Source organism: Lonchura striata, chromosome 1A (assembly GCF_050655825.1).
Source record: "Lonchura striata isolate lonStrDom1 chromosome 1A, ASM5065582v1, whole genome shotgun sequence".
NCBI lineage: Eukaryota > Metazoa > Chordata > Aves > Passeriformes > Estrildidae > Lonchura > Lonchura striata.
Window position 1 is genome coordinate 14,599,921 of NC_140741.1, and position 12,625 is coordinate 14,612,545.

The 12,625-nt window shown below is 36.0% G+C and overlaps 1 protein-coding gene across 10 annotated transcripts in view; it reads left to right on the plus strand.

Annotated features, from left to right (window-relative positions):
• Window positions 1-12,625, plus strand: part of CCDC91 (coiled-coil domain containing 91) — a 114,906-nt gene that overhangs the window by 82,272 nt on the left and 20,009 nt on the right. For 8 of the 10 annotated variants that reach the window (XR_013339998.2, XM_021535088.4, XM_021535090.4 and 5 more), the window contains one exon: window positions 5,837-5,950. The exons of 1 other annotated variant lie outside the window; for it this stretch is intronic. Coding sequence is in view for 7 of the 9 variants with exons in the window: in XM_021535088.4 (XP_021390763.3) it covers window positions 5,837-5,950 (114 nt within the window). In the remaining 2 variants the exon portion in view is untranslated. Of the gene's footprint in view, window positions 1-5,836; window positions 5,951-6,788; window positions 6,862-12,625 lie in introns of all 10 variants that reach the window. One more of the 10 variants, XR_014951911.1, reaches the window with a different exon arrangement.

Here is a 12,625-nt window from a genome sequence, read left to right on the forward strand (position 1 = left end):
TGGCTCCTTACCTGCTACATTATCATAAGTTTTTTGGTTCTCATCTAGTTGAGAGAGTGCTTTTGCTGGTAGTTTGGCAAGCCTGAAGGAATTTGGTATTGAAATTCTCAAGGATTTTCATACCCAGTCATGTGTAAGGGAATAAAAGATACATAAATGAGAACATGAAGTTGTTGCCTTTGTTCTAAGGCAAACAACCTTAGAAGGGTTTGGATCTGGCTTTTGTTTCTTTTCTATGAGTGCTAAAATTTGCTTTTAAATTTTTGTTGAAAATTACTATTTGCCTAAATATTTTTTCCCCACTGCCCAGCATTTGAAAAAGTTTTAAGGACTAAGAAGGAAAAAAGGTTTTCTAAAAAGTTATTTCCCACTCTAGCTTTCAGTCAGATTTATTAGCTATTAAATGGCCCTTTCTTAACCCTGTAATCTGTAAAAAACCAATTCACTTTTTCTCATGCATCAAATGAGTAGGTATTGAAGGAATTTTTTGGTGGACAGTGTAAGGAGAAAAGAGGAAATATATGGGGATTATATATCTGTCTTGTCTTTTCATTGTTCAATAAATTAGTTCTGTTCAAGATTGCCTCTTGGTTCATATGAAATTTGGAAGTCTAACTCACTTTTTCTTCCATGGCCCCTTTGTGAGCTATTTCTATATATAATGAAAATCCTGATAAATCTCTGTAATATCTCTTTATAAATGCACCACTATCACTCAAAGGTTTCTCAGTCTTTCTTTTTTCCTTTCCCACTTTCCAAATACTTTTTGCACCCACAAGACCAACCCTGTTGCTTATTGCTCTGAAATGTATAATGGTTTTGTTTCAGATCTAAATGTAAATATGTTTTTTTTTGTTTACAGCATGCATTTAGTATCATATCTACAAAGAGAGGTACAATCTTCAAACAAAGTTCAATCTTCAAAGCTCACGTTTCCTTTGTTTTTATTGATGCATTTTTTTCTGTCCTTTGTAAATGCTGCTATAACTACTGTTGCAACTTTCCAGCCCTTTATTCCATCACTCTTTTTCTGTTAAATAGGCTGTGAACTGCTTTTTGCCTCTGTTTCAGGGTTTGCTGTTGTCTCTTTTTCCTCATTAATCACTCTCTTTATAGTGTTTGTTACCAGAAGATCAACTTTTACCTATATTGGCATTGCTTGCCCTTCTTCTATGATTTCTTTTTTACTAGGGAGGATTTCAACATCAGTCGATAGTAATTTAACTTCCTTGAAATTTAATTTCTTTATCCTCAAAGCTCTTTGTGTTTGTGATATACAGAGCTTTGAGGGCATTGTCAGTTAGGGGAATACAAATTATTATGTTTATCAGTCTCTCTTTGTCCACTTGTTATTTTTTTAATCTTTTACAAGGGTTTCAGTGTCCTGTGGAGGAGTCAGAATTTAAAATATTCCTTTTATTCTGTTTCTGAAGTACTTAGCAAAGTACCATATTTTTTAACGCAATTTCAGAAATAATTTTTTAATGACCCCATAGGATTTTGATTGGGTAGGTCAGTGGTAATCTTTGGAAGACAAAATGGTTTTTCAGTAAGGGGTTTGGACTGTTGTTACATTGCTCTTTATGTTGAGTATTTTGTGAACTCATACAAGAAGTTGTTGGGTTTTTTTCCTCTATATCCCAATTCCCAACTAAATAGTCTATTGATAATGATATCACACAATGTGCTGGAGAAGAACTTGCTGTTCAAAGGGCCTCTCCTCCTATTCCTCTTCCCGTTATTGTTTAGCTATCAGTGGGAGTGTGTGCTTACATTTCTCTCAACAAGGTAGCAAATCATTATTTTCAGTTTTACTTTCTTCTTGGTTTTCCACCATCTTGCAGAAATATTAGTGTGGCCAGTGTTTGTGGAGACACATTAAAAGAAAATTCTGTGGAATCCTGGATGTGTTAGGAAGGACACAACTCAGTAGTGCTGAGTGGAAAGAGATCCCTGACATTAGATGGGTTTATTTTTAATATGCTTGCAAAGTCTGGAAAAGGAATAGTTTGCAGCATACAGACCTTAACCATGTCTGAGTGCAGAAGTAGATTGTAGTAGTTTGTAACCACCGACATTATAATTTGACGCTTACTATTTTCTGAAAAACCACTAACATTGCAGTCTGTGGTTACATTTCAAAGATAAAGTTTAGTGCTGCCACCTTATCCTTGTGTGGAAACAAAAGAATTTTCCTATAAAATGGAAAAGCTACATATGGCTTGTTTTATTTTTTAAATACTGTCTGAAGTTCTCTGGTGTATTCAGTACGCTGCTTTTTATTTCTGTCTTCCTACAGATTTATATGTTGTGATTGTGTGGTTGTCATTTCTAATACATGGATGACTGTGATTTGTCAATTGAGTATTTGAATATCTTTATTTTATTTTTGATTAGGTATTCCTAATCTTTTAACTGGTGTCATGTCAAGCACATGTATTGAGAGAATGTACTTGCAGCTAAGGCTTTGTTCAAGAGGAATATGTAATATTTGAATTTAAATACCTTTATATTAGTTGATAATTTACTCTAACGACAAAAATAGAGCAAAGACAGTGACTGAGTACCTAGACTAGAGCACTTAGTGGAAGGTCATACAAAAGAAGTGAGGATTCTTGTCACAGAAGGAAAAACTAATATCAATGATTAAGATCAAAAGTATATGACTGAGTTGACTTGACTCGGGAACTATTGTGCAGTGTTTTCTCTTTGAAGACTTCTGAACTGAGTGAAAGGGATAAAAGAGTTTTCTTTCCATTTATTGATATCACAGCAAAGCTGTCTTTAGATAGTCTCAAGTGTCATTGTTTCACAGGACTCTGCCCATTTTGAACTGTAGGTATGGGACAGTACAAACCATGTCAGCCAGTTCAAGAGCATTGTAAGAGGTTGTAGGGCCTGTCATTTTAAGACATAACCTGTGAAGAAAGCTGTGTGTTTTATGGAACTGTTTAATTTCTCCTGAATCCAGTCAGTAGAATAACATTTCAGCTCAGATGAGAAACAGATATTCGGATCTAAGAGAAATGGATCCGTATGATTCATCCTATGAATAATCACAGAAAAACCCCAACAAATCAAAAATGTTGTGGACACTGCCAGCAGTCTGGTAAATCCAAACATTGGGATGAAGCCTACTAAAGCAGGAGTCTTTTTGTCACATGAGATTGTCCTATTTGGTGGCTACAGGATCTGCCTGGTGACAGTAAGTGTTGAGATGACTTTCAGGTGGTTATCAGGAGGTGATCAGTGTCTGAAACAGAATTGTTTATAAATTGGGAAGATACATCAGCACTTAATTTGGTTAACTAAAATGTGGTAGATAGATAGATAGAATCACCTAGGTTGTAAAAGACCCTCAAGATCATTGAGTCCCCCTGTTAACCTCACACCGCCAAGGTCACCACTAACTCATGTCCCCAGTTGCCACACCTACATGTTTTTTAAATAATTCTAGGGATGGTGATTTAACCACAGCCCTGGAGACTTGTGCCAATACCAACGGAAATGAAAAAGAATTCTTTCCAATTATACTTTTTCTGTTTTAATGTCAGTACCCAATTCCATAAGGGTATTGCTAGTGGTTTTTGTTTCCTTGCATTTTATTCATAGACTTTTAGAATTTGATTGTGGCTTTATTTGGACTTTATAGTCCAAATACTTATTTGGACTTACTATGTAGAGTTTCTAGTATTATATCAAGAATATTTAACATACTTCAGTTGATTTTAAGTATTTTATGCGCATAACATTTTCTAGATATTAAGATATAGCAGTTTATCAGTACTGTAATTTGCTTTGAAGTGTTTAATGAGATAGATTATGGAATTTTTTTTCCATTCTAACACAAGACAGTATTTTGGCTCCTTTTGACAAATTAAACTGGCATGAGAATATAATTATAAGAACAGCACCATTCTGTGATATGTAATTTTCTACTACTTTTTCTGTTAATTTTGCCAGAGTTCTGCAGTGAAAGAAACCTTTTTCTGGGGAGTTTTCTTTGGTAAACTGAATTAAAATAGAAAAAAATCATAATCACTTTTCACAACTATGATTTTCATGTGTACTGCATTCCAGAACAGTGGGGACTACATAGTTACACATTTTAAATTTGGGATTTTTGACTTTTTCTGCTATAAAAATAGCAAAAGTGTAGTTTTGCAGAAACTACTCTGTTTTGGAAATAGAGCAAACAACTAAAGGTAAGAAATAGAGCTTTCTTTTTCAGTTGAATAAATTCCACTGAAGGGACTTTAAAAAAATTTAGTTTGATCCAAGTGGGTGGATTATTCATTTTTTGCACTAATAGCATACTGTAAAATGCCACACTTAAATATACAGATGAATTATGCAACTTCATAAATATCTTCTATTAGAACTCCACCTGTCCTCCAGCCAACCTTCCCCACTCCCCCAAATCCAAGTTGTAAATATGTATCATAAAATGTCTGTATTGCTCTACAGTCAAGTAAACCTGTAAACAAATCTGTGAGCAATGCAGTGTTATGTCTAACCAGCGAAGAGTAATAAGGACTCCATTTATATTTGCCTTTGATTTTCTAAGAATTTTGATTTAAAAATAAAAAATAATCATAAATCATGTATGTGAATAAATGCACTTGAAGTCGTGTTGTGTTCCTATTTGAACCACTGAGGTTTTTTCCATTTCCTGCTTAATTCTTCAGGGGCACCACTAGTGTTTCTGTTTCTTCCAATTACGAACGTCTAGAACAAATGCATAGGAATTGCCAATTTCTCCCTGATTTCTGAGGCACTCTGCATCTTCCCCTGAAAAATCATTTAAGATCAAGTGATTACTTTTACTGGGTGCTTTTCTTGCTTTTTGAAAATGTTACATTTTCAGAATTTATAGGAATCTGAGTCTTGTCATTTTGTTCTCCTGAATCTTGGAAACAGAACACTTGGATTAATAATGTCATTACTTATTCCATGAGTGGCATTGTGAAGCTGGGACTTCAGTTTAGGGACAGTGACTTTAGCCCAGCAATTTGTTTCCTTAACCAAATACTGCAGGTGATAGGGATGTTTTAAGAAGTTGTTCCTGGCTTTCTCTACTGTAATGCATTTGATGTATAGTAATGCTGATTTAGGGGGGTATCTTTGCTGCTTTTTACTGCTGTGTACAGAATGTCCCTGGCAATTCCCAAAGCTTGGAAGCAAATTAAGGATTTTGACAAGTTTTTGGAGACGTTTACACAAAGCTGTGATAATCTGTATCACATGTTCAAACTGACTTTGGTGTTGTGGAAATGGCTCTAAACTGCATCAGGGGAGGTTCAGACTGGACATTGTGAAGCTCTTCTTTGAAAGAGGGTGGTCAGACACTGGGAGAGGCTTCCAGAAAGCTTGTCAGGCCCTAAGACTGCCAGTGTTTCAGAGGCTTTTGGAGAATCCCTTGATAAGTTAATTCTTGGGCAGCCCTGAAGGGCTTAGGCAGCTGGAGCAGATGATCTTGTAGGTCTCTTCCAACTGAAGTGATCTGGCCTGATAACAGCAACTGGTAAATCCCTGCCATCTCTGCTCCTGATGGAAGGTAAAACCTGAATTGCTTTATTATTTTCTGCTCTCAGGAAACATTGTATTTCTATTAACATAGCGTTAAAGTGATAATTTCTCTCTTTTTTTTCTCTTTCTTATTTACCCTTTTACCCGCCTTTATCAATTTTTATAATGATACTGCATACATTTAAGATAACTATAACTGGGAAAAGAGCGTAGAGGCAATTAAAATTTAGCAGGAGAAAAGGATTGACCTTTTATCACATTTGTGATTTTTTTTTCATATACACTTACATGCTTTTCTTTTGGAAAGGAAATTGTCAAGGAAGCATTAATGGAGGAGCAGAAACAAAGTGAAAAGGCGATTGAAGAAGCAGTAAAAAGGACAACAGAGGAACTGATGGAATATATTAAAGAGCAGAAGAGGGTGAGTTATCAGTGGATAATGGGTTTCATCATGAACTGAGAAATTGATAAAGTTTGCTAAACCTCAAACCTCTCTTAAAATTCACAGAAAAACAGAATTAGGAGTTAGGTTTTGGATCTTTCACACATTTTTTTCAAACAATTTGTTATTATGATACCTTTCTTCCTATATATTGGTAGACTTTCAAGTCCATCACAAGCTGAAAAGCATACATTAATTGTTCCGTTAAAATTTATAGCATTTATTATTACATAAATTAACATAAAGATGGGGTATAAATGCTGTCTATCAGATTTAAATTGTGATCTGAGCTCAGAGCATAGAAAACATTTCAGTACAAATAACAGGTGCTGTTTTATGTTCACAAATTAACTTTATTGGGCAGTTTTTATGCACACAAAGGCCATTAGTTTTTTCTTCTCAACCCATATTATCTGAGAACCTGAAAATGTACTGGTATTCTATTAAGTGTGATTTATAGTCAGTGCATTGGTCTTGTTATGAAATGTTGCAATGTTCTGAAAGTTGTTTTCAGATGTTCTATTCATGCTATATCCTGGCAATTTAATGCTTGTGTATAAACACTAAAATGTAGCTCAAGGGACTTTGATTTGCTTTCAGTAGGAAAAGAAAAAATAAAACATTTCTCCCCTTTGAAGTTCTTTATAAAAACATAAGCAAAAAATAATTTTTAGAAACCTATTTCATATGGCAGTAGCAGCCTGAGCTCAAATTTCCGTATTCTCAATAAACAGAATCACTCAGCTTGAATCTCATGGGGAATGCTGTCCTGAGAAGGAAGTATTGGCCTCTGCTTATATATTCCCTGCTTTTATAGGTTAAATAATACTATGGGAAATAGGATTTACCTTCAGAAGTTTCACTCTGCTAGTAGTTAAGATTGCAGTTGGGTGAGTTCCTTCCATTTTTCTGTGTATGGAGACATTTCCTTTTAGCAGGATTTATTTGATTTGGAAAGACAATTTAAACAGAATCCAGTGCAAAACATGATCCATAAGGATGTTTGAGCATATCTGAAGTCAGTTTTTTATGAAGGTTAAGTTGTGGGGAAGGTGAAAGTAGGTCTACTCTTAAAATAACTTATTGTAACTTACCATAACTTATCATAAGTATCATAAATAAATGGGTCAATAAGGCATCCAGTGCAGATGTATATGAAAATATCACCTTCAAAGAAACAAAATCTTTGGTTTATCTGATAGGAGCACAAACTCCTTTCATTACATAGAGCATATTCAATTATTTCAGCCAACCTTTTTCTCTTTTTGATCAGTTGACACATATCTATAATTTTTTTTTAAATCATACATAAGGAGAACTAGATTTTTATGGCATAAGATTTATAAAGACTGCCTGTATTCAGGTTGGAAGTGCAAGACTTGCTTAACTCCAAATAGCATAATAGGTTTTATATGATTACATAAGAGGCAGAGGAAATGGTCAAAACTCATACACCTATAAGAGTATAAATATACTTTATGGACTGTGCTAAGTAATAGTATATGTAAGGAATTCCTAGAAAGAACTCAGGGAAAATGCCTTCTCTAGGATTTGGAGAGTTTTTTGGGGTTTTTTTGATTGCCACAGGCATCTCAGGTACAAACTTGCAAAGGTAGTGGGCACTCTGTGTCATGATTGTTTTGAAAATCTATTTGTAGAACCCTTCAAACCATGGGCACAGAAGTTTTGTACTTGGTTAGCAGGGGATTATTTGAATTAGTAGAAAGCTGCTTAACAAAAAGCAACAATATCATGATGCTAAAATGCTGATAAGAATAAATGTAACTTCCTCTGTATTGAAGCAAAAAAAGTCACCAAACCTAGGGGAGAATTTGTTGGCATGTCTTTCCACCTTCAAAAAATGAACCCTAAAGCTAAAAAAAAAGAAAAAAAAAAAAAACAAAACTGTGGTTGAAACAGATATTTTCATACAATAAATGAAGATGTGGCATGCCGAGTAATTATGCAATATGAACCCAGGTTTTAACAGATATATAGCACAAAGTTGGAAGCAGTTCTAATTATATACTGCAATCTTAGTTTTATTTTCTCTGTTCTATAATAAATGAAGATTTTTATATTAAAAAAATGGGGACTTTTTAATGTTGCCACAGTTAACACCTTAAAAACTGTGGATATCTAAGATGTGAAGGAAATTTCAATCAGGAATTTAACTCTTTGTTATGTCATGATTATTTCCTAAACACCACCATTCCAAAGAAGACATCAAAACTGAACTGGAGTCAGGCTGTTTTGTCTGTTCAAAGACATTTTTCATCTCTACCAAACTCGTAGAGATTTATTTCAACATTTGTAACACCTTGAAGAATCCATCTGAGTCAAATTCAAATGCACATGTTAACCAGAATTGTTTTCCCCACTAAAGGTCCATACGCATTATGTCCCGAAAGTTATCTTTGTTAATTGCTTGAAGGTATACTTGACTGTGTAGTCCTGCTTTGCCTTCATCTGCAATAAATATCAAGAAGGCAAAACAATGCTTCAATTTATTGCTGGTGGGGTGGACAATGAGGGGAGAGAGGTGAAGGGTGGCACACAGATAAAAAACCACTGAAGTAGGGCTAAATGGCAAGCCACTGCTTTCACTCCTGTCATGCAAATAAACGTTCTCTTTGGTTTGGATTCAATGCATATCGTGTGCCATAGAGCTCTATCTGAGACACAGATGTAGAGGAAAGAAAAATATTTCAGTTTGGTTAGAAATGAGTCAAGAAGCACTTGTCCTTGAGTATCCAAAGTCATGTGTTTTGATGAAAGCTCAAGATTCACAGATCTATTTATCAGTATTGTCTTTTGTTGCCTGATGTTCACCATCCTGTAACCTCTGGCCCTGCATTGTGGTTTCTGATCACCTGAGTTCTCTGGAAGCACCCAGCTCTGTGAGGAGCCCCAGCACATTAATTGCCCTGAGATGCACTAATTGTCACATTCCAGCCCCTCAGGCTGTGCCTGCCTTAGTGAGCACAGGAAGTGTTTGTCAGCTTTTTGCATTAATTGTTTAAAAATTCTAGTGTTTGTCTTTATATTGAACGCTTGTGGAGGTATTCCCTTAGATGAGGTAGCACAGCTCTGGGTTTTTTTAAGGATTAATGGTTTTATTCTGCTCAAACAACTTGTTAATGTGGTGAAATATATGTACATGTCTGTACATAGGCTCTCACGTATAGGTGTATACGTCCACCTTGGTGTTTGTTACCTGGGCAAGAGAGCAAGGAGTAGAGCTGTAAATTCTGATTTAGGATTAGAGCTTCCACACCCTGATCCCTGGGCTACACAACAGAAGGATAGTAGTGCCCTTACCTGATCTGTACAACTGCGTTTCTTTTGCAATGGTTATATGTGTGTAAAGACAGTCTGGGCCTATCCCTGCTCCACTTTTTATGGACTTCATATGGGGCCCATTTACTAAATAGTTTGCTTCATCTGGCTGATGCTGAAGTTAAGTGGATACAAACAAAGCTTTTTCCCAAAGCGTAGTTTGTAAGAGCTCCAAGGAACTTTCAGATTTGTTGTTTGCTCCTGAACACAATGCAGTTCCAACATGGACTGAAATTCTGGAGGTGTGTTGCAAGCATTCCAGATATGTGAGCAAAGGAGAAATGTGATCATTCCCTGTGTAAGGTGGGGTGCAGATCACAGTTTTTCCCTCATCCTTTGCTTGCACTTTGTCTCCTCTCACTGGTCCAAGATGTGAAGGAGGTGCTGCCTGCAGCTGATGGTCCAAGGAGCTGAAGAGTGAAAGGCAAGAATTGCTTTAAGGTAATAAGGTGAATTTTCAGAATCCACTGGTCTGAGAGAAGCCAAGCCAGCTGACTTAAGACAGTAATGCTTCATCTCTGAACTGAAAATAAGCTTGAAAATAAATAGTAGAATAGCAGATAAGCAATATCTGAATAAAATAATATTGGTATTGCCATATATTAGTCTCCTTGCTTCTTAATTGTAGGGAACGCTGAGCTCCAGGACAGCTTAGATGAATGGAGATGAGAGATCTCTGAAGGCTGCTCTTAGGATATCAGGTTTATTAGGGATGGAGAAAGGTCTTGCTTAGAGCTGCCAGACGCAGCACATGGCAAGGCTTGAGGGGATGGGGGAGGAGAGAGACAAGGGGTAAAGAGGATGCTCTAGGAGAGGGGGGAAGTTCTAAGAGGGGGGAAGATCCAAGAGAGGAGAAGTTCAAAGGGAGGGGAAGGTCTAAGAGGAGGGAAGTTCCAAGAGGGCGTCTGGCCCCTCAGAGACCCCTTATCAGGGGGCTTCAGGGTGGGCTGGAAGAAGACTTGGGCCAATGGGGTCACAGACACTTGATGTTTCAGGGGAGGGTTACAGGTGTGGGGTGAACCATACATTTTGGGGGTTGAGATGGAACAGTCCATTTGACTTTTGGACTTATCTGTAGGTAAGGGTATTGTCCAGCCAGTAGGAGGGATTGTTTTCATCCTGGCTGTCCTATTGTGAATCTTCTGCCAGGCAATTATATTTATCCATCCTTCCCAACACTTAATCTTATTATGAGGCTGTGTGTTGGCCTTTTCTTTGCATTCAGACTTGGAACCTAGAGATGTTGTGTAGTTTTCTGTAATTCCTGCTGTTCTATGAAGACAATTCTGGAAATATATTTACATTTTATATGACTGGCTGAGATTTTGTTTTTAAATTAACTTGCAGATAGGGAGTAAAAGATACAAACAAACTTTATATATTTTTTTTTAATAACTGAATGAAAATGTTGAAAGCTATGTAATACGGACTTAAGCAAGTATGTTAGTTTGTCAGGGGACATCTATACATACCAGAATGTCACCCAGAGAATTCTGGTGGGGCTTTATATTTCCAGATGTCTCATAAAAATTCTGATGATCAAGGCAATTGATTGGTCACTACTATACTTCAAACTAAGATCTATATACAATTATTTGTTGTTAGAAAGGTCAGGAAATTCTTTGCTCTGCTTCTTATTTTTTCATACTTGACAGTGTTCTGGTTTCTTGAACATAATCTGCAAATGTTAAAAACTTTCAACAAAACCTTTTGTTAAAAACTAAGCCTTGTTAATTCTAAAATCACACAAATGTTAGGAAGTTGTGTAGAATAGAAGTTTACAAAAGTATTCCGTTATAATATTCAGGTATTTTGCCTGTGCTGCAGGTTGCAAGTTGTTTATAAATGTCATGGTTCAGTAATTTACTGCCTATTCACTCCAATTGAATGCTTAAAAATATTAATTCAATATGTTTTATTTATTATGTATTTATAGCAGCCAAAAAAACAAGTGTTCTAGTAGTTTTGTGCCTAATTAATTTTTGTGATCATTAGCTGTATAGACAAAAAAAATAGTTATTGAAGTTGGTATACAAAGGAAAGTGTAAGTTACAAGAAGAAAAGTATTCTACCAAATAAAGCTTGTGCTGACTAGGTTATTTAAAGAACTTCTCTAAATCACAAAGTTTCACTTCATGAGGTGAGTAGCTAGCCAACAAGCAAATTTTAATTTTTCCTATTTACACTGACATTCATCTCCCCTCAGGAAAATCAACTGTTTGCTTTCTGACAGCAAAGCTGAGGATATTAATCAGTTGCCTTTTGTCTGCTAATTGTACACGGTTTTTGTTGGCTTTAGAGGACATATTTTGGCCTGTCAGGAAAAAAGCTATGTGTTAGGGCTTGAGTAATCACTGGAATGACAGATTTGTTTTTAATGCAGCCCGTTTCCCTGGCCATCAGACACTTGCCATAAATGCACTCCCATCCTGATTTAAGGGTCAGAGTCTTGAGAGCAGAGATGTCACCATTATAACAAAACTCCCTGTACTACTGTGTGTTCCCATATGATTTGTGCAGCTGTGCCTCATAACCTTTAAAAGAAAACAGAACTAAACATTTCTCTGACTAATGTTTACCAAAATACTGCAGAATTGAGAATAGCCCAAGAGATACTTTTGAGGGTTTCATATTAGATAATTTTTTCTGATATTACAGAAAAAAGGACCTATTTCAACCCCAGCATTTATATTTAAGAATCACTGGCAAGCTGCTATAAGCCATGTCTGTCTCACAGGAAAGCAAAAAAAAAAAAAAAAAAAAAAAAAAGGCCAAGAAGTTTCTCCTGCTTTTGCATAGAGGAATTACCCCTTTAGTTTGGTAAATAATACAGTTGCTTTTGGAAAACAGAATTCCAGGCTCATCCCAGGGATGTGTGGGATGTGCTACAACAGGCAGCTTGGCTCTTTGCTTGGCTCTTTGCCACATAACCAGTAGAACTAGAATTATTTTTGCTCTTTTCTGAAAATGACTTGGAATATATGGAAAATGCTATTTTACCCTTATAAAACACCTTTATAGAATGTCAGCTTATTCCAGGCAAGAGCAAGTCATACCTTTTCCCACTTTCAGTGGGATTATTCTGCAGTGCAACAAGTATTTACTACTTGAAAGGGGAATTGCGTATTTCATTCTGTGCACAGATGCAATGTAGTTACAATGCTTCTTAAGGGAAGAAAAATAGTGATCAAGTTATATCCAAGACAGCAGGACATATCTGACATTATCTGACAGTAAATCAAATTAAAACTGCTATTTTCCTCCATGGTTATCCTTGTTTTTCAGGGGTATTTCTAATAGTATACTGTATTAGAG